Source organism: Patiria miniata, unplaced genomic scaffold, assembly GCF_015706575.1.
Source record: "Patiria miniata isolate m_02_andy unplaced genomic scaffold, ASM1570657v1 HiC_scaffold_7, whole genome shotgun sequence".
NCBI lineage: Eukaryota > Metazoa > Echinodermata > Asteroidea > Valvatida > Asterinidae > Patiria > Patiria miniata.
In genome coordinates this window covers 30,828,885-30,855,976 of record NW_024037074.1, presented here as the reverse complement: position 1 = coordinate 30,855,976, position 27,092 = coordinate 30,828,885, and the positions used below count along the sequence as shown (strand labels likewise).

The 27,092-nt window shown below is 39.5% G+C and overlaps 1 protein-coding gene across 1 annotated transcript; it reads right to left on the bottom strand.

Annotated features, from left to right (window-relative positions):
* LOC119746175 (insulin-like peptide receptor) lies at positions 1 to 23,683 on the bottom strand. Its single transcript, XM_038222984.1, has 3 exons — positions 23,192 to 23,683; positions 22,104 to 22,269; positions 1 to 1,181 (listed from the first exon to the last, which is right to left on the bottom strand). The coding sequence occupies exons 2-3, from the start codon at positions 22,201 to 22,203 to the stop codon at positions 565 to 567; spliced, it is 717 nt and encodes a 238-aa protein (XP_038078912.1). The 5' UTR covers positions 22,204 to 22,269; positions 23,192 to 23,683; the 3' UTR covers positions 1 to 564.
* Positions 23,684 to 27,092: the final 3,409 nt, after the last annotated feature.

Below are 27,092 nucleotides of genomic sequence, written 5' to 3'. Positions count from 1 at the left end.
ACTCACCCTGCATATCAAATAAACAAGCACACGTTTTCACAAGGACGCGTTTCAAATGAAATTCACAGCGAATCCTGTAGACAAATCCACGCACGCTGTACATGTACGTGAGTGTACAGTGTCGGCTTGCATTGATACCGGTAGGTAATGTAAACAAAGAACGTAAAGGCTAGTTCATACTCCACGCTAATGGGCATGCGAAGCGAATTTGACATGTCCCACTTGCTGCGAAATTCGCCAGAGTTGAAATATGTTTAACTGTTGCAAATTCGTCGTAACATCACAAATTCATTTTTGCATTCGCTTTCACACTGCCTCATTCTGCAAATTTGCTAAATTTATTTCGTTATCTGCTTACAAGAAAGCGTAATTATTAACAGTAATATACTTGTGCACGGAATCCATTGCATAGATTCATGCCACTCCAGGCTACAAAATAAACAGATGCAATATCTCTGCAGCATGCTTCCGGACTGGTTTTTAAAAGCCTGTGAAAGCAACACTAAAATCCCTTGGCTAAAGCCAGCAGTATATTAAACACACACAAGTCTATACGAAGCGGCTTCAACCACTTCCATAGGGGCATGTGTGATTGTACGCCGTAGCCTCGTAAGTTGTCAAATAACGTTGAATGAGCGTCTTACCTTTTTGGCAGTGGTCGCCTGACCAGCAGAGTTCCCGCACGGTGCCCAGCGCCGTCGGTGTCCGGCAGCCCGTCTTGGGGCAGAAATTAAGGCACCCTCCTTGGTCCTTGTTATCAGCGATGAAGTTATTCTCCGTGCCTTCCTTCAGGATGAGGGACCAGTCTATGGTGTCCATGTAGCACAGGTTGGGGTTCTTTTCAAGGCGGATGGAGCCCCGCAGGATGGTTACCAGACCGTTCAGGCCGATCTCTTGCATCTCGAGCATTTCGTAGATGACCAAGGCGTAGTTGTAGAAAAGCGTGTCGCCGCGGATGACGGCGAGATTGGGGAACATGTAACGGAGCGTCAGGAGCTGCGAGACGCGGTAAAGCACGAAGAATCCCGTGATCTCGCGGAGTTTGGGAAAGGAAAGGTGGTCATAGTCCCCCTGAGATACTTGGTCTATAAGAAGAATGTGCAGGTCCCCTTCGATGATGGTACAGTTCTCGAGTTCCTTGAACTTTTCCACTCTGTTTCGGATGTCCAAGCTCCCACAAACTATCGAGGAAAAACAAGACAACTTTTACTTAAAACAGAGTTCCCGGCACTTTACTACGTTGCAGAGAAGTCAAGTGGTGGTTGCAGCAAAGCAACTACGGTACCGGTATGATACTGATAATACACAGGCAACTTCATGGAAAGTGATGGCTCTTTACTACGTTGCAGAGAAGTCAAGTGGTGGTTGCAGCAAATCAACTACCGGTAAGATACTGATAATACACAGGCAACTTCATGGAAAGTGATGGCGCTTTACTACGTTGCAGAGAAGTCAACTGGTGGTTGCAGCAAAGCAACTACCGGTAAGATACTGATAATACACAGGCAACTTGATGGAAAGTGATGGCTTCCCTTCTCCCCCTACAGCCACCTTTTCCTCACAATTATGCAACAGAGAAGTAACCTGCGCATGCATGCAATTATTTAACCCTGCTATGCAAACATACAATGTACAATGTACATGCTGTGCCAAGTTGTCCTTGCAGTCAAAACCAATCAAGTGACTGTTTTCAACAGTTAAAGGGACACTGGGTCCTGGAACAGTCCAATTGGGCTACAAAACGCGCTTTGAACGAAATGATGTTAATCTGAAAGAACATTTAAAAGTAGGATATAAACATCCAAACAACTATCCTTTCAAATTTGTGTTATACCTGTCTTGCATGTATGCGTGCGTGAACGAATTTCGGGGTCCACTTCTGCAACCCCAAAAATTTGAGCTGTTTTGATGCTAGTTGTGATTTCATCCGTAAAGTGATTCACCTTTTGCGGATGTGTAAGAATCCATATTTTGTATGTCTTGTGCGTTGGTCACCGCGCGCTGTTCGCGAGCACGGTGCTGTGTACATGTACATACATACATGTACATGTATGATGTATCGTACACGTGTACATTGACTGAAAGTGAAAACGGCAGGAAAAGCGTATTCATACTCCATCATGTCCAATGCAAACAACCAAGGTTTTTTTGTCTTTTCTCGGGAACGGTAAGACATTAGGTTGGTTTCCTTTGAACCAGATGTTTGAAACACCGGTAGGATAAGTAAACAATCCAAAACATGACATTTTCAGGGATTTCAGGTCCTAGTGACCCTTTTACATACATACATGTAGTTCTGGAATTTTATTTGAATGCCCAAGGATTTTTGTAATTTTGGGAGGAGGGATGAAATGTTCAGTTTGTTTGATGTTTTCTCAATGAGTGATCTACGTCAAAGAGCCAACCTACAATGTACTATGTACATGTACCGGTAGTGTCCTACATATCTCATGGACTGACTTGACGTCTGCGGCCACGTTTATTAGACTTGCCAGGTGTTGTTTGTAGGCTGTTGTTTTTGACCCAATGTTTTGTTGAGATTTCAACACTCATCCAGAATTTTACTTTTTTATTGTAATACATGTACCGGTATAATAGAAACTCTTAACGATGCAGTAAATGCAATACTTCAGGAAATATTTCAGGTTTAGCGCGATTTCATCATCAAGAAGGCTTGAACCGAAATGTCAACATCCTATCTGTTTTGTACGTGTTTCCGTTTCTGGTGGTGTTAGTTTTAATTATTGATTTTGGCACATTGCCCGTACACAGTGTAAACTTCGTTAAAAAGTACATCAGACAAAAAACAGCCATATATAGACTATACCCGCACAATGAGTTCTGTAGACTTTGACATGTTTCCTAATGACTGAAGTTGTCATTTATGCTGTTGTCGTGATGTATCTGATACAAGAAAATTTAGGGCAGTGATTTGCCCAGATAGCAACACTGATAGCGGAGCACTCGTGTTGATAAACACACAACAAACACCCTGGGTGATCCATTGTGCCCCAAATAACAAACAAAACGCAACACATGTGTTGCGTTTTGTTTATTATGTGGGTTTTTTTTGCTGGCCTCAGAGGGCCAGCTACCCGGAAGCTTAACCCTAACCCCCTAGCGTCTTTTACTAGGAACTGGACCAAGTCCATCAAAATCCATCAACCACTGTGCGCCCAATACAAAACTGTACATGATATAATGGAATCCACCACTGACTGACATTCATGGACTTAAAGGGAATGTACATCATTGGCTTTTGCTGTAATTTTCAGAAATGAACTATTTTGGGGGTTAGTATAATAGATCAAATATTGTTGCACTGACATGTTTGACGTTTTGTGTTCGAAAATGCTGGAAAAACCAAGAAAAACAAAAATATTCAAGTAGTCTGGTTCCCTGACTACACTAAAGATGAAATGGATCAAAAATACCGGAAAATTGTAAGGTAAGGGAACCAGTCTAGCTGGCCTGCACCCGTTCATGAACATGGAACCAATAGCTAGCAAAACAAAATTTAGACTAAAAAAATGGTAAATTTGGAGCAGTAATTGAAAAATAGTTAGGTTTTTCCAACGGTGGTCGGCCGACCAGCGCTGGAAATGTATACAAACATACCATTTTCTTGAAAATGGCTTCACACCAGGTGCCATAATTTTACAGGATGCTTTAGCATGTCATTTACCAACATCCTAGTAGGGTATTTCGTAACAACTTGGTAGTTTTATTTTTCGATGTTTGCAAATGTTGTATTTTCCCTTTAATACACATGGCTTTTATAACAATAGCAGTACAGGAAGCTAGGCAAAACCAATCAGATACCCCCAGCACTGCTTCAGGCCAATCAGGCCCAAGTCCATCATACTCCATCAATATCTAGTCACGCCAAGCCTTTTGGACCAAGTCCTCCAAAATCCACCAAAATGGGGGGGGGGGGGGGATTAGTATGTTATAGAAAATATCGTTTCACGTTTAGGGCTTGTAGATGCCGGAAACCCCCCCCCCCAAAAAAAAAATTATCATGTTCTTGTAGTCTGGTTCCCTGACCCCACTTAAGATGACACAGAGCAATTAATACACTTTGGGGAATTGTAAGCTTAGAGAATCAGTCTGGTAGGCTTGTACCCCTTCACAGGTGTGTAATCAATTGCAAAGAAAAGTCAGAATAGCTACATGTAAATATGAAAAATTACGAACAACTTTTGATTAAAGCCAGTTTCTCCAACGCTGGTCGGCCGCGTTGGAAAAATACAGTTTTCTTGAAAATGTCAGCACACCAGGAGCCACGATTTTAAAGGATGATTTAGACTGTCATTCCCGAACAATTCAGTAAGGTATTTTGTGATAATTTGATCATTTCCTTTTCTGATGTTTGCAAATGTTGTATTTTCCCTTCAAGAGGCATCAAAACAACCTTGAAAACAGCACTATTATATGAAGATTGAACGTAAAGATAAATGGGACATAAACGTGCATTAAATAGATTGCATTTAAACAAAATCTATTACATGGGCCAATTACATGTAAAGACTAAAGGTGCTGGTAGAGTAGAGCATTTGTAATTTGTGCATTTTTTTTTATTTGAACCTACAAAAGTGCTCAATATCTAATTTTAGCTCTGTGAATGCTGCATATTTCGAGAAAACAGAACAAACATAAATGTTCACAACATTCTGGATCTCGATTTCCAATTCCAAAGTTGCCGAGTCGTATTTTGAATTGCACCCTCTCATAACACAATCCCCAAATCAGCATTCGGGACATGATTCTCATTCAGCTGGTTGTCACCCATTCACGGATTCGCCCCATTGCAAACCAACTAGAAATTAGCATGGGGGCGGATTCACAGAGATTTCAAAAAAATGTGTCACTTGACACATCTTTGGAAATTACCTTCTTTTGTTGTTGTTGTTTTTTAAACTGACAGCATGCCAGACAGAATAATTCACAGGGAGTTAGTGTCATTACCATCTTAAAACCAAGAGAATTTATTTTCACAATAATTTGGTTGGTTACTTTTTGGATAGCTACTACCTTTAAACAGTGTGCTTCAGAAACAATATGGTGGGTGTCGACAGTAATAGTATCCTCCACTGCATCAGCACAGAAACCCTGAACTTGAGTCAGACTAATATGGCAAAACATCCCGAAGAGGATTTCAGCGGATTTCTTCCCCATAATTGCAGGGATTCTTGGGCACTCACTAGGACGTCAACAAGTTGTTGTCACTTTAACCCACTCGCTTCGGGTAATCTCTCTCCGGTAACGCAAAAGACCAATTTGTGAAGAGGACGCTACCGTCCTGGTTGGGTGGATCACGGAGAAATAGGGTTTGAGGGAAAATTGAAGCTTGTGGGGGTATTATCTGTGTGGGTTTGCGAAAACTAGAAGCGTCTCGGCAAAAGAGAGAAAACGTGTTACGGAAGGTTTACTTGTGGAGATTGACAGGGATGGACATGTAGATCTATTGATCCTTGTTGGCATAAGGGAGATTCAATTTTCCGTCCTGTTTACGCTTTTCGGCTGCATTCAGCTGGCTATCCTTACATGTATGCACATTTTCAGACCTTTTTCGTGTCTGTTACGTATTTTGGCCCTACGCAACAGACGTAACATGAACTGAAAACGTGCCTTACTGTTTATGAACAGGTGCATTTATTGTGATGTACATGTACGTACCTATACATAGTCACATATTTGTGATCTGTCACAAAAAAATGAGCTGAAAGTTGGAAATTGCCATTTTGTTTCCAGGTGAACCTTGATCTATAAGTCCTTTTTTACCCTTCTCCAATATGTTTGTTTCTTCAGACATCTTTAGAACCTATTTTCATCCCGTTTTATTAGTTGACTCTTCATTCACTATAAATACAATCCAGATTTTTACATGTCATTTCCTCAAGACTCAATTTTTCAACTTCAAGTACATGTACAGTAAGTTGGTGGTCTTATGCCAGTACTTCTGTTACTGAACTCGGCATCCTTTAACTACATGTACATGTACATCCATTGGAAAGCTCTTGTTCTGCAGAATTCAAACAAATAAATATCTCAATTCTTAACAAGTCCGACTTCAAGCTCATTTCGTGATGACAGGTCGCATTTATTTCAAAACCCAATCAAAGATAATTTGTCATTAAGTTGATAATTATGTACAACCTATGAACCGAATTTCCAGTCTGTTTCTATGCATTTTTTTCTTCTTTCGATGTAATCAGCAATACAATTGTGAATACAGGGCAAGTAAAAAAACAGCGGAACCAAAATACACAGAAATATGTTTCATATAAAAAAAAACCCTACTTTTAAGTGAGAAACTTATTTCAATTGCTCCACACGTTAAAATTGTAATGTTTAAATGAAGTTTCGTAAAATTTAAAAAAGCAATTTATTACCGGGTATGTGTTCTGACTGTTCGGAACAACAACAAAAATGACACAGAATACTTGTTTCAACTTGTTTCAACAACTGTAGTACACAATATCTTTATTAACAACCCTGCTTTGGCTAACAATAGGATAAATTTATAAAATCCCCCTTTTTTTTTTAAAGATGGGCCTTCAAAAGGACTTTGTTGAATTTTTTTAACTTTTAAAACTGAGGTTTTATTGCTGGTGATGCTTGAAGACAATTGCAACGACAATTCTTAAAATCGCAGGTATGGATGCAACAGATTTTAGGGCCATTTCGTTTAAATGGTGATATAATTTGAACGGATTGAGCAGTTGAAGTAATTTTTGCATCTAAAAAATATAGTAAAAGTAGTTTATTAAATTGGCTTGTAAACAAGTCATAATTATGTTTTGTGTTACATATTTTTTTAAATATGAAATAACTTTCTGGGTTTGGTTTCTGCTTTTTTTTGACTCACCTTGTACATGTACATGCATAAAATTGTTGGAATTTAAATTTGGAGGAAACTGTTTGTTGTACAGTGTACATTCACTTTCCTTGGAGTCAAGAAACCCGATCTCGGTATTTTTTGCAGTTCTTGTGTCTAGTTACAAATCATCTCCTCATACACTGTATACTGTTCAAGGTACATCTATATTCAATTTTTTTCTAGCGAATAGGAAACAATAAACCCAGTATAACTTCCTGAGGGACTGTTTTTCCAACCTTTGTGTAATTTAATAAGGAACTGGCTAATGCTTAATGATAAGGATTTCCTGTGTGACCAGTGACAATCCACGAGTCCGTTTTGTGTAACAACAAAATTTTGTCCGACAAAATGTGATGCAAAATGGATACAAAAGAATGCACTTTTTTACGCCTGTAAAGGCTTGTACACAATCACAATTTCAGATTTTTGTTCACTTTAATATTTTTTTTGTTTTCACTTTAAAGGGAAGATACAACATAGGCAAACATCAAAAAAACGAAATGATCAAACTATCACGAAATATCTTACTGGATGTTAGGGAATGACGGTCTAAAGCATCCTGTAAAATCGTGACTCCTGGAGTGCAGACTTTTTCAAGAAAAAATGGTAATTGATTTTCCAACGCTGGTCGGCCGACTAGAGTTGGAGAAAACGGGGTGTTTTTTTTCAAAAACTGCTCTTAGATTTTCATAATTAGTTTTTTCGCATTTTCTTTGCAATTGATTGGACTGATTCTCTGACCTTACAATTCCCCAAAGTTGACAAACTGCTCCGTTTCATCTCAAGTGGGGTCAGGGAACAAAACTCCAAGAACATGATATTTTTCTTGGTTTTCCAGCATCTTCAAGCCCAAAACGGAAACAAGTCAGTTTAACAATATTTTCTATAACATACTAATCCTTCAAACCCATTTATTTCTGAAAATTGCAGCAAAAGCAAATGTTGTACATTCCTTTAAACAGTTCTGTTCACCTTTTTCAGTACAGTCCTACACCGTTATTTGAAGTCCTGCGTTTTGCAATTTGTGTTTTGCAAAAAAAAACCTACCTCATACAGGTGTAAATATGTAACAAATTATGTTAACGTTATTAACCTCTGCCTTGGATGCAAGCAGGGGGTTTCGGGGCACGGAAGCGACCACCAACTACGACATACCGGGCCGAGCAAGTCTGGTGGTCGACTAAAAAAAGCACAACAGATAAAAAAACAAGATCATGGAAGGGAGACGCACCTGTGTGAAAATGTTAAAAGGTGAAAATAAAAAAAAAATATCGCGACGGGGCCGAGAACCCACAGATTACTTGAAGTCGGCTTGATTGACAGGAAGGGTGCAGCATTGTTTCTGTTTACGAGAAAAAGCCTGAAAATAAAAGTTTAAGACTGGAACTCTGGTGCGGCCACAGCGAAAGAAAAGGAGCCCCTTTAAAACAAACAACATTTTCGGAGGGACATTCCCATTTCCCTCTTGAGTCAGTATGTCCGTGTACAGGGTGAGTTAAAAAAAACACAAAACCCAAATGGCAGGACCAACTTTTGAATGTAGTTTTGCCTGTAGCACTTTGAAAATCTAGGATATAATTAAAAGCCCAATCAATGAGCTTTGTTTTAGTACACAAATCGTTCGTACTTTTAAAGTTACGGAATTTTGAACACATACACCATTTTTAAGTTCTGTCCACAGATCACAAAAAAAGGTACGTGTTCTTTCAGCAAACCGAAAACAATTCACATGCATCCCTGCGAGAATTGTTTTCGTTTTGCTGAAAGAACATTTACTTTTTTGTGATCCGTAGACGGAACTTTAAAACGGTGTTTGTGTTCAAAATTCTGTAACTTGAAAAGAACATGAGTGATTTGAATGATTCTTGTACTGAAAGAAAGCTTAATAAATGGGCTTTCATATCCTAGATTTTGAAAGTGCTACAGGCAAAATTTTATTAAAAAATTGGTCCTGCCATTTGGGTTTTTTTTTTTTTTTTTTTTACTCACCCCAGGTACAGAGGAAAGTTCAGGTACTGAAGTTTTTGGCAAAATAGCACTCTCTGGAAAAAGTCGTAAGGGGGCTCTTCCTGTTGGAAATTTTTCCGAGTATTTTGCAATTTGCTACCGAATGTCAATCTTTATTTTTACAACAATGGAACCCCGTGATTTGCACTCCACAAAAACAGGCTTATATAAAAGTCTCAAGTACAACAGGCATGCATCACGACCAACAAACAATCCTGTTTTGCAAGAAATGTAATCAGAGAATCCGCTGGGTGTTGTTGAGGGTTTATTATTTCTGAGCCCCGATGTGGGTGTGAGAGGCACGTAAACATGACCAAAACAAGAGAGACTTGCAATTGCTTCAGTCATGCTTCAGTCCACCACCGTCCAGCCGCTCATTAAAATTAATGGGCAAATCAGTATGTCCCAGACCAGTAGTCAGTTGTGTAGATGTTGTAAATATTTTTGTCAGTCAGGTTGAGAACACCGCTCACTTGATGACCTTTCCCTCAACTTTTTTCTTTCTTTTTGTGCAGAAAGGAAATAATCATTCCATTTTGTTTTGCCGGAGATTGGAAAACAACATTTGTTAAAATTCTCACCTCCGAATTCCTGTGGGACCCATTAGGCCGTGTTGTGAAATGGGGGGTGGGCAGAGCAAAAGGGGAGAGTAAGGAGGGAGGGGGAAAATTTAAATTCACGATGTTTAAATTAACATGAACATTTTGTACGTCTGTAAGTATATAGTCTAAAAAAAAGTATGTACATTTTGTACATGTACATGTAGAATGCCATGATCCAGTGGTTCTACATGCGACTCATGTGCGATGGTGCATGGGTTTGAACCCTGCCAGGAACATGCTGTTTGTGCCCTTGGGCAAGACACTTTACTACAATTGCGTCTAGAGCTCCACCATGAATGGGTACCTGTGAGGGTAGAGGACCCAATGTGCGCTGATAGCAGCTGCCACGTGGTCTCATGGCCTGATGAACGGGGCAATAATTGAAAAGCGCTTTGCGATTCTTGATCCGATGGAAAACGCGGTACATTACAATTTATTTAGCGTGATTAGTCCGTCACTGCGCAAACGTGATTAAAAGCTTCTCCTCCTCTGAATTCCTTGCTGACCGTACATTGTAGATCATACTCCGACACTGACATCAAATTTTCATTTTGAAATCGGCAAATTTTGCTTCATCATTGTTGATTTGCGGGCACTTTCCTTAGACATTCCAACTTAATCAATTCTTCAAGATTATAATCTAACGTGAATGGTTCATATATATCGTCTGTGATCTGTTGGGTTCCGTGAATGTATGTTGGGGTTTTTTTTAATTTATGGAAAGTCAGGGCAAATCACTTCAGTAGGGAAACAAAAAAAAAAATGCCAGCCAAAAAAAAGAAAAAAAAAGAATGACAATTCTGGTTATGGTAAGGGTGTTTTTTTTTTTTTTAAAGTAGTTTAAATAATTGGCCCTAGCGATCTTTCTGCTTCTGGTGCCACTTTCACAGGGGTACTAAGCACTTTTTGTTTAAATGAAAACAGGTAATAAGCCTAAACGACACTGACGTACATATGTACAATGGACATTGCCTTTAACCCTAACCGCCTTGAATCCTCCAAAATCCTTTTTGCAAATTGGAGGAATTTGAGGTTACATGGCAAAAGTGGGTTGCTGATTTCGGAGTACGCACTGTGTCAAGGTCTTGGGCCGGACCTTGTGTTGTTTATGCTCAGCCGTGCATAAATTTAGTCCTTGATTATACTTGACATCCTCCGCACTGCTCCAGGATGTCACTGTCTCTGCCTCAGCCTATTGACAGTCATAGCCGCAGGATTTTGTAGGATTCAGGCAGTGGTCACCCCTCCATGGACCATATTCAAGAAATAGCGGAGGAATTTGCAGGATTGAGGCTATATGCTATTTTTCCATGAGGCCAATTGGAGGATTTTGCAGGATTGAGGCTACATCCTAGCAAAAAGGCCTAGGGAGTTAGGGTTAAACTGGTTCCCAGCTGCATTTCTGCTTTACCGGTACATACCGGTACATCACGTAAATTTACTACATGTACATGTAAGTAGTACCGGTAAATATTTGTAGCTTGAAATTTACCAACTTGAGACCAAAAAAACTGTAGCTTCATGAAATTTACCCCAGCCCCAAAAAAGATATATAAGAAACATTTAATTCAGATGAATGTGCACAGCATGCTGTCAAAGTTACACAATTCATCAGATTTTTATGCGATCATCAAACATTGGTCCTACAGGTACTGCATACCGAGCTATTCTTGCCAGTGTTTACGTCAAATCCTTCCCCTGGCCTACATTCTGTTCTTTCTCTTTTTTGCCTGGCTATTTTGATATTCAAACCCTTCAATGATTTATGGATTTGTTATTGCAAGTTGTTATGTATACAGGTGAGAGCACTGAGATATTAGCTCATAAATCATCGGTATTTTTCCAGCAGTTAACTGTCTACACCTCCATTCTGTTACCAATAAATATCGCTGACAGTTTTTTATAATGGCCATACCGGTAGGTACGTACATGTATTGGTGAATTTGCCCCATTTAAAAAAAAAAAAAGGTATAACATGTAAAAATATAAACTTCGACAAGTAAACAACGTAATCACTGACGTAATTGTTTACGAGATATATAGACAGCGAACTTTGCCGCTTTTCTTTATGATGAAAAGTAGCAGCCCAGTTTATCATTAAACAATCTTGTTTTACAGTGCGCACGCAAGCTTTGGACTCTAACATGTCATTTCTGGTGCCTTTTATTACTGTGCATAATTGGTCTGCCTATCATCTGTACACGTACTCTCCGCGGTAAGATTAAACCTCGTTACCATCGTCTGTTAATGATTCGCACACCTGAGCCTCAGCTCCACAGTCACTGCGTGCGTGGTCTACAAACAACGTTAAACAAACAAAAACAAAACAATTTCACTAATTGGCTTATGCTTGCATAATACATGTACATGTACTACGGATGTGACTTTGTGTTTAATGTGGTAACAGTTTAGCAAATATTTGAAGAACCGTTTACACGTTTAGCCATTTCACAAAGGCTGACGCGTTCCTATTCAGTTCGGCGTGATTGACATGATAAATCAACAATGATTGACATGTACATTTGTAAAAAATTGTAGGTGGTCATTCAAAAATAAAAACTTGTAATACTGTGTAGCTCGAATGTAATCAAGTAGACCGCTGCGGTGCTTCTAAGGTTTCATAAATCAACTAGGTTTGAAGACGTTGTTAATTATTTATGCTAAAAAGATCTCGTAAATGCACCGGTGGGCCCCTTTTTCATAATTTGGGTTTCGTTTAAACGATTGGAAATTTTGTAAATTATGGATTTTGAAAAAAAAAATTGTAAAAACGTTCAAACGTGTAAACGTCACATCCCCAACATGTACAGTGTGTACAACTTAACATGGTATTATACGTACACATGTACATACACATGTACATACACATGTACATGTACGTTAGCCATGAACACTTACATGTACAACAAATTTTCCAAAGTCAAAGACCAGGGCTCAACTTTGTAGAGCTACGAAACAGAGACTATTGCTTTAATTTACTTGCTATAATATCAGACAACACTTGCTTTTGCTGTGATTTTCTAAAATGGACGGAGTGTATTTTATAGCATTTTATAGTATTTTATTGCAATATTGTTACACTGACCTGTTTAAAGTTTTGTGTTCATAGATGCTGGAAAATAAACCAAAAAAATGCTGTTCTTGCAGTCTGGTTCCCTGACCCTACTTCAGACGAAACAGAGCCATTTATAGACGTCAGGGAATTGTCAGGTCAGGGAACCAGACTAGCTTGGTTGCACCCGTTCACGGATGTGTAACTGATTGCAAACAAAATGTGAACTAACTAAATTTGGTGAATTTGAGGGCAGTATTTGAAAAAAGTCAGGGCTTTTTTTTTTTCAAATGATGGTCGGCTGACCATCGTTGGAAATTGATACAATAACTCCGCTTTAAAAAAAAAAATGACAGCACACCAGGAGCCATGATGTCACAGTATGCTTGAGACTATTATCACTTACAGTCAAGTAATTTGGTAGCTTTTTTGGGGGGGGGGAATGTTGTATAAACATGTACCTTTACTTACAGTACATATAGATTTTGTAATAATAATGAGCAATAAGTGTACACTGTGCGTATATCGCTACAGTACCGTACGTGTACAAAGAATACAGCCATTGGTTTCTGCACACAGTGTTATGCTCGCTGGGGGAAAAAAAATGACCTAAATAAATACGCTCAGTCAGGCCAGAAAAACACTTATGGCGTTCACCGTCAATAAGGCAGGTCAAGTTCAAATGTCAACTCAACCGTTACCCGGTACCCGGGCTCCTGACTGGTTTACCGTGCGCTGAGCTGCATGTAATGATATTACTTGTTGAGTCGTGTACTAAATAAATGGCCGAAGTGAAAGTAATATGCATACTTCAGGAGACGCATGATCTCAGACAAACAAGTCCGACCACAGATGAGTCAAGCAACTCAATACTGGGTTGGAATACGATACTATTAGGAAAGCCACAGGGAACTAATGAATTGTTTTTTAATTTTTCACTTCATTTTTTTTTTTCTTCGGAGCACAGGATAATTTACAATTCTGTGGAGACTTACCCAGCAGATTAAGTGTAATGAGAGAATAAATAATCTCCTTTGACTAGACACTTGTGACACACACAAAAACACATCGTCATTTTTAAGTGGAAAAGAATCACAAATCTTTTAAGGCAATTTCGAAATGTCGAAAGTGACAATTTACATTAATTAATGTAGGACAGGCCAAATGCAGACATGAATTTACTGTGTGCAACTTTTATTTTAATTTTTTTCTGCAAACAGTCTATAGATTCATTCTAAATTTTTTGACCATTTTTTTTTTTTATTAAAAGTACCGGTTCGTTGTACTTGTACATGTTCCATTTTTTCCCAAGACAAATTCCTTCTACATATGTACATACAACTGTACGTACATTTCCTTTGTGAAGTGAATTCTTCAAAATGACCTCACAATGCACTGGTCATTGCACCTCACCATTCTATGAAGTCAGAAAATTAAGAATTTGCATTGCGAAAACGACAATTTCTCATTTTTGTTGGTTTCAAGTCAAATAGGGCCTACCGGTACATACATGTTTTCCCATTTCATTGCAGCGACTCAAAATATCCCCCCCCCCCTTAAAGGTATGGTCCATCATTTGTAATTTGTGCATTTTGTTCGTTTGAAGCAACAAAAGTGTTAAAAATCTAAAGAAGGGTGCTGAACGACTAACCCGATAAAGTTTCAGCTCAGCTTTAGCTGTATATTTTGAGATAAACAGCGTTCTAGGATCTCGATTTCAAATCAAAAGTTGCTGAATCATGTTTTGTATTAATTGGGCCTGAATTCAGCGTCCGAGACACGTTCTCACTGAGCCGATTGTAGCTACGCGATGTCGCGCACCGATCCGACAAATTATAGCAACCGCGCGCGCGTGTACGTGGTGCCAATGCTTGCGCGCGCTTCGCCGAATAACAAAACGAACTACTAATTTAAATTTTCCTACGGTGCGTCTTAAGACGCACCGTTGGAAAGGCCTTCTTTCGTTGATTTCTTCAAAATGACAGCTTGCCAGAGAGAATTATTTCACAGGGAGTTTAGACCCCTTACTATCTTTCAACCAAGTATGTTTGTCAACAATATTTACGTCAGTTACTTTTTGGATAGTTGCAAATGATGGACTATAGCTTTAAAAAAAAAGTTCTAGGATCTCGATTTCAAATCAAAAGTTGCTGAATCATGTTTTGTATTAATTGGGCCTGAATTCAGCGTCCGAGACACGTTCTCACTGAGCCGATTGTAGCTACGCGATGTCGCGCACCGATCCGACAAATTATAGCAACCGCGCGCGCGTGTACGTGGTGCCAATGCTTGCGCGCGCTTCGCCGAATAACAAAACGAACTACTAATTTAAATTTTCCTACGGTGCGTCTTAAGACGCACCGTTGGAAAGGCCTTCTTTCGTTGATTTCTTCAAAATGACAGCTTGCCAGAGAGAATTATTTCACAGGGAGTTTAGACCCCTTACTATCTTTCAACCAAGTATGTTTGTCAACAATATTTACGTCAGTTACTTTTTGGATAGTTGCAAATGATGGACTATAGCTTTAAAAAAAAAAAAAAATTTACATGTACCCGGTAGTCTTGTCAACTGATTATCGCAAATCTAGTCTTTAGCTATTAAAAGAGCGATAGGGGCCTAGCAATGATATAGACTCCACTCTTTTAAACAAATCAAGTAATTACATGTTCTCAAGTTACTTGGTCACTTTTCCCCAAGGGACGAGCAAATCCATTACGGCCTACCTTTAATGCACATGATCCTTTCAAATATATATTATTAACCTGTAAATGTGGGAAACGACACTCTGACAAAGCCAAGGACATTCTAGTAAAAGAAGATCTGCCGGGTTTTTTTTTTTGGGGGGGGGGGGGTTCAAGACGATAACATCTCGCCACTCTTATCTCTCTTTCCATTAGTCGATTTCAGGAAACTCAATAAATTCAGCTGAACGGCACAAGGCTTAAAAGGAATATGCCACAATAATAAATCAGAGGTCCGGTGGAAAACACATGCATTGAAATGTATTAGGCCCAAACACTTTACTGGTTAGTGTCGCAATGGCCATGGGGTTCAGGTGAAGACGTTGTTCCCCCAAGCACCTCCAGGCCCTGAGCCAGACAGTTAGTCAGGGTCGTATTGACGGTAACGACAGTACTCCCAAATACTACTCCCAACATACAAAATGTGCATGTACCGGTTACGTGTAATTTGAATGTTTTCCGTGGTGTGAAATTTAAAGACACACAATGTACCGCACAATATTTGCTCTCTTGAAAGAAATTATTATGGATTTATTCCTTGACTACCCGAATTACATGTACTGGGGTGTGAGTGACCACTGATAAAAATAGCTGAAAAAAGCTGAAAAAGGTGTTAAAAACTTTGGGAAATCTCCTATACTTTTGTACACAGCAAGTGAGGGAAAAAAGCTGAAATCCAAAACAAAAACAGCTGAAATCAGCTTTAAAGCTGAGATTTCACACACCTGCATGTAAGTTATTTTTTTTAAAGAATCACATTTTATTTGATGTTCCAAAAAAATTATATTTTTTTATGCACTACAATCAGTTACATGTACATGAACATGTACCGGTACTTTACACAAAACCTATCACTGTGTACTTTGAAATTTAATTACTCTGTTATTGGGGTTTTTTTTTCTTTTAATTATATTTTTTATGTCTCATTTGAAAGATCTAAAATTAGGTTTAATAATCCTGGTATTTTTTTTTGAGGGGGGGGGGGACAATTCCCAATTGAATGAACAATATTAATTCTAAAAACTGCTACATACATTTATTACAATTGAAATTTACAGATTCATAATTTAATGGAATAAAAGATTAAAAACTCATACATATATGTACTATGTAGCATCTACAGGCCTGTAAGTATAAAATGACTCAATTTCAGCGAAGACCAACATCAACAGAGCAGTTTAGCAAAATGTTAACATTTTGAAACCAAAACTTCTTAAATTGTGATATGTAAATGAAGGTCTGGTGTACCGTATATTCGATCTATCACTATCAGCCATTATAGCCCGATTTAGTCATTTCAGAGGAATTCGCAACGTCCCTACCATCTGCAAAAAAGTCTGCAAAAATACAAATCTGGCAGGGTCGTTTGCACTGGACTGCTCCGTGCGCAGCGCATTCTTTGGATGTTTGCTCAGCACATTATCAACTTTCTGACTACCAAAAATCCTTCCCTAGCACCATCGGTAATGGAGGAATGTGATCAAAACACATCCTGGCTATTACGGAATTATCCTGCGTGGAATTTTCCGAATTCCTCCCACAGCTCCGAGAAACAAATGTTTTTCTCATACTTTTCTGCGTCTCCCAAACAGACGGTATTTTCTATTCCGGTTGAGAGGCGTGCATGCTTGACTGGCAAAATCGACTGATCGTCTTTGAGCATAGCCACTCGTTTCCATGGCAATCAGCAGCAGGGCATCGCGGTATATGACGCCTGGCGTAGCCCGGGTATCTTTTGTTCAACTGGTTTCAAGTCAAGCCCCTCAAATAATACTTCAATTTAATATTTTCTCGTTCAAGCCAATCAATAACGTTTAGATCTTTCCCCTTGTGTTCCTCGTAGAATATTGCAGCGTTTATAAAAAAAAAAAAATCTGAAACGGTAAACACGTAAGATCTGCCATTGCCAATGGAAACAGTAAACACTGATTGTGTCAACAGCGCCGAACGGCACAAAAATGGGTCAGGAGGCCTTCCAGGCCCGAGTTGTTTGTGACGAGAATATCTCGACGATGGTCTGGCTTCGGCGCTGCTGCGTCAGGGCTCGGCGTGCGTATTATGTTCAGCTCGCGAGCAATAATAACACATGTATACTACACAGCTTAGAAGCCGCACATACCACAGTCCGGTTACCGGTGCGTACATATTCCTAAAGCAGAGACATAAAGACACAGGACATGTTGTTTTCAAAGGAATGACATACTTCTATTAAGCATACGCAGACATTAGATGGACGCAGGGATGAGATCGTTCCATTAATAGCTACAGGGCGGATAGATCAAATTTTCTTATTATTATAATGCCAAATGCAACTCGACTTGAAGCTCTATCCTAGAAAGTAGAAGGGTTTTGGGTGTGAACATTGCCCAGTTACTGGTAAACACATCGGGCCAGACGATCCTAAATGGATAACAGCCGGCAGGGTAGTGGTAAACATATTATGAATGCCGTCAACACTTACATGTAGGCCCTAACACACTACAGATAGAGATAGCGGTAGGTATCACCATGCCATCTGAATAGGATGGTTTGTTTCGCCTAACTGCTGAATATATTAAAAAGAAAAAAATCAATGTTCCTTACAAATACTATGGATGATTACCGGTAATCACAGACAGGTTTCTGCCTGCAAAGATTGCTTCAACTCTCACTCCCAAAATTTGTTGTTTCTGATTTTATTGCGAAATAATGGACGACAGTATACATAACACGCGACCCGCTCCACACAAAAAAAATGGGTACATTACGTCGTGCTGTGCATTATCGTGTAATGGCCCGATAATCATTTGAGAGGGTGAAAATTCCACTGAAATTTGATTTTCATTTTTTGTCATGAATGACATCTTTTATTACCGGTACCTTCATTTTTGGGGTTCATTCACAGAAATGTTGATTTTATACATTGTAAAGTGGGGGGGAGAAACTATTTTAAGTGCATCGTGTCCAAATCTACAACAGAGCCTGCTTTGTCAAAGCCTGTTTTCTCAGTTGTGTAATTCCAACTCCAAGGAAGTAATTAGTATGCAATTAGTCATCTCTCCAGAACGGGAGGGGCTATGGATCTCGTACATGTTGTGGGCTTTCCAACCATGTTCAGTATGTAACTCAATTTCACTTTTTTTTGCGACATACATGTATACCCTTTTTGGTGGAGGGTGAAGAGCGGATCCAAAGGGGGGGGGGGGCCAAAGGGGGCAACGGCCCCACCCCCCTCCCCCCAAATCAAAGCCAATGTTTGGGGTTTTTTTAGTGACTTCGCAATAAAGGCATGCAATGAGTGCATGTACCGGTATTCAGTACACCACCATCTTTTCCTAAAAAAAGCATTGGTTAAAGTTAGAAATTGCCTCGGATCGCACCACAGAGCATCTAGAATCCCAAAAAATTTCAGGGCCCTTAAGTGGGCCCCGAACCCCACGCCGTAATTTTTTGGCACACACTTTTTGGGGATCAAAATTATTTTGGCCCCCCCCCCCAAAAAAAAATTGAGGTCTAGAACCGCCCTTGGAATGGGTCACATGCATACATGGTGGGTACTTTCATCAAACCCTAGGCAATTCAACAAGAGTCTGCAGGGCATTCAAATGAAGCCTTGAGGGCTAGGTTTACTGCTTGTAAAATCAATGTCACTAACAATTGTGATAATAAATCTACAAATTCCGAAAAGATGCTTCAATTGTCCCCTTTGTTCTCTGTATTTAAACAGATAATTTACATTCTTGTACCGTAGTTTGATATATTTTGAATCAATAAACACAATTTCTATTTCAGGTAAACACATGTGCTTATTTTTATCCAATCTTACAAATGTTGTAAATACAGACATTTCTATTTTGGAATAGCAATTTCAATAAAAAAATATATATAAATATATTATTGTGATTTGATTTTTTTTTAATCGAAATGCATTAAAATGATGTGGCAGCTATTTAAACCTTGCCTTTCAATTCATTGGGTTGAGAGACTCTAGTGTGAAAAGGCCTTTAATACACTGACTTGTTTGAAGTTTTGGGTTCGTAGATGCTAGAAAAACAATCATGTATTCTTGTAGTCTGGTTCCCTGACCCCACTTAATATGAAACGGAGCAATTATTTATAGACATCGGGGAATTGTCAGATTAGTGAATCACTGTACATATATACTATGTACATGTAGCTGGCTTGTACCTGTTCACAGATGTTGCGTAATCGACTGCAAAGAAAACGCAGACTAACTACATTTGTAAATTTATATATGATAAATTGGGAGCAGCATTTGGAAAAAAAAAAGTTTTTTTCAACACTGGTCGGCTGACCAGCGTTGGAAATCGATACAGAACGATAACTTTTCTTGAAAATGACAGCACCCCAGGTGCCATGATTTTGCAGGATGCTTTTGACTGTCATCCACTAACAGTTGAATATTTATTTCGTGATAATTTGGTAGTTTTATTGATGTTTGCAAGAATGTTGTAATCCCTTTAAGAAATAAGAATACAATAAGGCAAAAATGTAATTTAGACCATAAACAGATGTTCATCTGATACATGTTCTATAAGTTTTCAATATCGAGCAACGTTTTCATGTACATGTTTTTCAAATGGATAATCACGTTTTGCAAAATGAACTCTTCATATGCACTGCACGTGTACTGTACATATATTCCCACATCAGTACAAACAAACAGACCTACTAGGTACATGAATAATGCATACGGTATGTCTAAGTGTTTACATGAAGGCCCTACCACTTTCCCTATTATACTTTCAAAGTCTCAATATTTACTGGCTTTCTTGACTTTTGAGTAAAGGATACATGTATGCGCTCAAATGAGCGTAAGCACCCCAAACCACAAAGCGGAACCCAAATTTTTTTCAGAGATGTGGTCAAATGCTAACTACGGTACTCAGTTTCATAACTACTTAGAAGAAAATACTGTTTCTGTCGATTTCGACTTGTGCTTACTGCTTACTGTTTCTTTGAAATGGACTACGGTTCCTATTGGCCAAACCATTGTATACTGTACCCACTAGTAATTTCGAGACAATTTTATTTTTAAAGCAGACACTTTCTGAACCACTCACTATTATTGTCAGTCTTTCCCTAGCATACAAATATATTTCATAATTTGCTTCAGACTAAAGTCCACGAACGCAACAACGGCAAAACACGGTTTCTAGGGCCCTTTTAAATTCTGCAATCAATAACACGGTATTGATCGCGAAATGGTCAAATCGAGGTCACCGCAAAGCCTACCTATCTTCTTTACAAACAAAAATAATAATAAAAAAAAAAAAATTGAATTCCAAAGTCCTGTTCTCTGAATGCGTGTTGACATAAATAGTCCAGAAAGTAAACACTGCCGAACCGTGTCCTGGGCTCGACTACAGTTTGAAACCAACATTGAACCATTTGCATGATCGATAAAAAACAGACTGCGCAACAGCCTGGGCGTTAGGCACAAAATGTAAAGCATTCAGTACAGACAAATAAGAAGGACACTGCAAGGTAAACTTGCAGTTGCAGTTTCACAGCAAAACACTTTTGTTTTATTAAAACCCTAAACCCCTATGCCCTTTTCGCTAGGATACATCCTCAATCCTGCAAAATCCTCCAATTGTCACCATGTAACAATCAGATTCAACCTTCGTCCTCCAAAATTTTCCACAATTTCTTGAATTTTCTTCAGCGGAGGGGTGACCATTGCCTCAATCCTTCAAAACCCTCCAACCATCACTGTTAATGAGTTGAGGCATGTCGATGACATTCAGAAGCAGTGCGGATGATACCCAGCATCTGCATAACGCAGGGCTCATAAATGCACAACTGAATATAAACAACATGCTGAGTACGGCCTTCTGGACTCGACGCAATTCATTTTCCAAAATCAACTGACAACTTTTTGTCATTCAGCCTCAATCCTCCAACATACTCCAAAGCCGCCTGGAGGATTTCGGAGGATTGAGGAAGGTTAACCCTAACCCACCTCACTCCTCCAAAATCCTCCTGGCGGTTTTGGAGGATTCTAGAGGATTGAGGATGAATGGTGATTGAATCAAATGAGGATTCTGGAGGATTGAGGATGAATGGTGATTGAAGCACATGAGGATTTTGGAGGATTGAGGATGAATGGTGATTGAAGCACAAGAGGATTTTGGAGGATTGAGGATGAATGCATTTTGAGGCAGGACTGTCTGATGATTTTGAAGGATTTGGCGTTGGTTATCCTTCATTTAAGCAAAGTTTTGGGATGAGGAGGATTTTGGAGGATTGAGGATGAATGCATTTGAGGCAGGACTGTCTGACAATTTTGAAAAATTTAGGCGGAGTTGCAAAATTTTGGAAAATTTTGGAGGATTTTGGAGGATTGAGGATGGTTGTAAGCAACAAGGGCCTAGGGGGTTAGGGTTAAGGTTACTATACATGTAGGTCTCGTTTAAATGACATCATTTCCTACAGACCATCCACCTGCATCGGCACTTTGAGCGTCAATTTACACAACGTTTATTTACACATTTCGAGCAACAAGCGCGCATATTTGGAACATTTTCAACACTGTGCAATGCGTGCTTGATTGCGTAAAATACGCAGTTGCAGTTCTCCTACAGAAATGGCCGTCGTTGAGCGAGCCTTATTTCATGGATCCGTGTAGGAAAAGGTAATGAGTAAACAAATGCATTGATTACATTTGAACTGTCATTTTCACTCCTGAAATTATTAGGGGGAAAATGGCATTTTGGGAGCTGTCCCCAATCCTCTCTCCCCCCCCCCCCCCTCCTCCTCCCCCTACCCCCACTTCCCCTACCCCCCTCCCGTTCCCACCAACAGATCTACTTACTCTCATCAGCACCATTTGCGCTGTAAGCAGCAGAAAGCACCAGTAGCACTGTTGTAAGCAGGCACCCGGCGGGCACAACTCTTGAGACGACATCCAACATGGTGGTAAATTGGTGAGCGGCTCCGTAAACAAACACCAACGCATTCACGCACAAGCCTTCCTCATCCTGAAAAAAAAAATCAAATTTTGACAGATCAGATTGTCACAAAATTTAAAAGCTATTCTTGATCTGTTTATTAATTATGGGTTTATTGGAACACTCACAATTTTGAAGTTGGGCGCCCTCTAATCAGTGATTGTAGGAATTTAAAACATCATTATTTTCAATGTTACAAAATTCCATATTAAAAAGGTTACAAAGTTTGTGCGAAAGATGTCTTACAATTAAAGGCCAGGTGTGTGGTTTTTTTCCAAAGCCGAATGATAAGTCCAAAACGCATCAGGCATCAGCACATTCTGTACATGTATCTCTCTCATACAAGTACGACCCCATCTCAGTTTCATTCTTTGTAGGAAAATTACCTGTTCAAAGCCAACAAAGTTTTCTTTTAAGTATTTTCTAACGATATTGGAAATGCTTCTCAGTCCCGGATAGGCCTACATGTCTTATCAATTTATCATCATTTCTATAATGACAGATCTTCATTGAGATGATATATGAAGAAAAAAGCAGCGTCAGGTTGCAACATTATGATTCGGAAAGATTTCCATATAAGACAGAAGTTCACTCAACACCCTGTGTACAAACCTATGACTATAAGAGTGGACTGAAAAATTCTAAGTGTTTTTTAAGAAAATGCTTGTATTTTCTCACTGCTCAAATTGACTTTGATGACATGAAATTGCTATCTGGGGGCTTGTTAGTCAATACAGAAGAAAATTAGTGAACTTCGCATATGGTAATCTTGCCCACAGTCAGACAGTCAACATGGTCCAAAAAAATCTTGACCAGACGTTTGATGTTTAAAATTTATGTTACACGTGTTTGTGCAAAGGATGTCATGTCATAAAGTAGGCCTAAGTTATCTCCCACTTTTTAAGACAACTATAAAGCTGGCATGGCTGGGGAATACATTAATCGTACGTACGTGTAAAATCCCTCGTCGCAATGGCAGTTAATTGTAGGGATGTACAACTAGGCCTACGACAAGCACGTCTAGCGGTGTTGTTATGACGCTCATTGACCCCACGAATGCACGGTCAGCCAGCTAGCACAGACAGCCGGCCGTACGTACACGGCGAAAGACCGTAAAAACTGCTCTCCTCTGCTCTGATGAAGAAAAATCCCCGTGCGTTCACAGTCCCGAGAGCATAGAATCCTGGGTATAGTCACTACAGCCTGTCTGGAGCAGTTTTCAGCCGCAACTAATTTGTAAATCTGGACAGTTCTAAGCGACACTTGCTCGGTTTTGCGTAAAATTCTCACCGTCTTCGACCATGATATAACGCTCTAGTACGGTCGGTTCATCATGTTGTTGACGTGTGTACATTTTTTTTACGTGTTACGCGATACGGGCACTGGTCCCTTCGTCAGTCAATCATAGATTTAGTGCACGCGGATAGGGGACACCAGTGATATTTTTTCCTGGCGCGCGTGACAAACGTGGACGGACCGATCCATTTTTTTATGTGCGAAAAACTGCGATCGTATTATGTTATTGCCTTGGATGAAAAATTTCTCAGGCCTACTTTGCTTTAGGTTTTTCTTCAGGCGATTTCCAGAAAAATAAGCAAAACGAGAAGATGAGTACAATCCATGTACTGACGCTACGTAAAGAGGAATTTTGACCGAAAGTTCCTGAGAAATTTTTGTATTTTTGCGAATCTGTTTTGAAAATTGGAGATGTTTTTTTTTTATAGTCAGTGGTCTCCCTGGCCGGGATGGTCAAGGGTAAATAACTCCTACTTTTTAAATTCGTCTTTTAATTGCAATTCTGTACTCCGCCTGTAAAACTCTCAGGAGTACAGAATTGCAATTTAACTGTTTTTCTTAATTGAGGTTCGTACGAGGTGTCATCATGCGTTGAGGGTCGGAGCTGGAAACTATGCTTTACGAACATGTACATTAATGGGACCGGTGTCCTGTATAGATACCTATTGATTATGGCCTACACTGCACTGCTGACAGTCATAATGAGTGAGTAGGACCATGGTAGGACCATGGAGCTATAGCTCCATGGTAGGACCGAGTCGACCACTTCAGGATACGGGACAAGTGACGAAAAACTTTAAGAAACCAATCTAATCCTATTGGATTTTCTCATAGGCACTTATATAGGCCTACTTCCATCACAAACACCCACGGGAAGATAGTGATGTCCACCTTTATTCTCTCCCAAGCAGTGGCGTCGCCAAGGGGGGGGGGGGGGGGGGGGGCCAGGGGGGGGCACGTGCCCCCCCCCTGGAAAACCTAGTGCCCCCCCGAGTGCCCCCCCATCTGAGATTTGGGTTGGTAAAAAATATATATATATTTTGTTATATTCAACTCCCATCATCTGAGTTGGTTAAATAGCAATTTCTGGAGATATCTTCAGATCGAATTTAGCATCAAATGTGGCACCATTTTGCATCTAGCCCATCCTCCGTATGCGAAAATTTTCCAAAGGGGAGGGGGGCACCCCCTCCCCTTAGACCCCTCCCCCAGGACGGCGATCCGTATCCACCTAAGTGCCCCCATCAAATGCCCCCCCCCCCCCCCCCCCCCCCCCCCCCCCCCCCCCCCCCCCCCCCCCCCCCCCCAGACTGAAAAGTCTGGTGACGCCACTGCTCCCGAGAACTATATTGCGGGATTCGTTTCCGTCAACTTGAGCTGCCCCTAAGCTCTTGAAAAATCTCGCGTTTAGCGCAATGCAGAATTAGAGAGGGCGCTGTTTAGCTTATCAATGCGGGCGAGTGGACGGTTTCGCTACTCGATCAAGTGTGTGAGGCCGTTCATTTGCTTTGCTTGTTCTCTTTCTCACCATCCCAAAAGAATTTTTATAAAATGACAACACAATTTAATCTCCGCTATATATAAAATGTATATTTCATTTTAAAAATGCAAGAATCGATTATATGCCGAGGCATGCATGTACTTGTACCAAGGAGGCTAGGAATGCTTGTACTTGCCTTCTGCAGTCGGTAACTTAGCCCAAACACGGAATAAAGTAGGGTGATTTTTTCCGTTGAAAAAAAATTGAAAATTCCTAAGGAGAAAAATCATTTTTTTCTAAGAACACGGGGTAAGCATTTTATTTAATAATCCTCATTATGTACAGTATAAAAATATAAAGACTTTCAAAAATGAGCAAACACAAATTGCAAATGCTTAACTGCAAAACAAAAACAGCCAAAATATACATGCAAATAGTTTCTACAAAAATAAATGAAAGTTACTGTAGGCAGGTAGTCAAAACGTACAATTATGATGGCATATGAAGAAATGGAAAAAAAAAAAAAACTTTAAATGTTCACTGTTAACAGTTTCAGACTCGACCCTATGGTGTACTATAAAGGTCACTAACAAGGTGTGATGTCTGTCCTTACCCAGCGTGATGTGTGTGATTTTAGCTGACACTCTTTTAGGTCAACATTTGTTGTGTACACATTTTATTTTTTTTAAACTTTTCTGGGTAAAAAAAGCTTACAAATGTTACAAAAATAACAAATCAACAAACCGATCCAAAAGCTATTATTTCACATCAAAATCCAAACTTTCAAATAGCAAACTTCCAAAAGCAAACTGTTTAAAAAAAATATATCATTCACAACATCAATAAAATTCAACCATTCAATTCGAGGTTTGAACACCACATAAAATGTATTATTAAACTTTCTCCCCGGTTACACCTCTATTATGCTCCGACACTCCTATGCCCCTAACCCTAACCTATAACCGGGAGTAACACAATCCTACGTGCGGGTTGTCAGAACATAGGGGTGTCGGCACATAGAGCAGTCATCCTTCTCCCCGGTATAGGTAAAATATTCAAAAATACAAAATTCAAGTTCACACCAAAAATACAAATGTACTATGTCAATGCATTTGATTTCCCGTTAACGGTTGAACACACACTGGTTATATAAAACATTTTGTTTATGTTAAAGGGAATACACATCATTTGCTTTTGCTGTAATTTTCAGAAATGGATGGATTTGGGGGTTGCCTGTATATGGTAAATATTGTTACACCGACTTTTTTGACGTTTTAGGTTCGTAGATGCTATAAAAACGAAGAAAAACAGTCATTTTCCTGTTGTCTGGTTCCCTGACTCCATTTAAAATGAAACGGAGCAATTTATAGACGTTGGGGAATTGTAAGGTCAGGGAACCAGTCTAGCTTGCTTGTACCCGTTCATAGGTGTGTAATCGATTGCAAACAAAACCGGACTAACTAAATATGGTCAATTGGAGCCAGTATTAAAAAAGCACGTTTTTTTCCAACGCTGGTCGGCCGACCAGCGTTGGAAATTGATACGAAAATACCACTTTTCTTGAAAATGACAGTATACCAGGTGCCATGCTTTTACAGGATGATTTAGACGGTCATTCACTAACAGTTTAGCAAGGTATTTCAAAATAATTTAGTAACTTTATTTTTTGATGTTTGCAAATGTTGTATTTTCCCTTTAAGGAATACTAGCATCCAGCTTTCCTGAGTTTTCTTGTGGTCGTAAAAGAGAAGCAGATTGAACGTTTTAGTTTAATCTTCTTTTATGTTGTTCTGCTCATTTATACCTAATAAGCAGATTATACCTTTCTTCCTTTTGCTGGATGCCGAAAAGTGGACATCTGCTTTTCTTTTGTCAGAGCAGCAGAGCGCAGAATGTTTTTGTTTTTTGGGTTTTTTTTGGTTGTTTTTTGCTACCATGCAGAAAAGCAGATTTGGTCCTTAGGGGACCCCCCCCCCCCCTCGGTATGACGAGTTCCCCTCAGAAATAAAATAAAGAAATTTAAAAAAATTGTCCCACCACCCAACAACAAAAAAGAAACATCTTTTGATGACCCCTT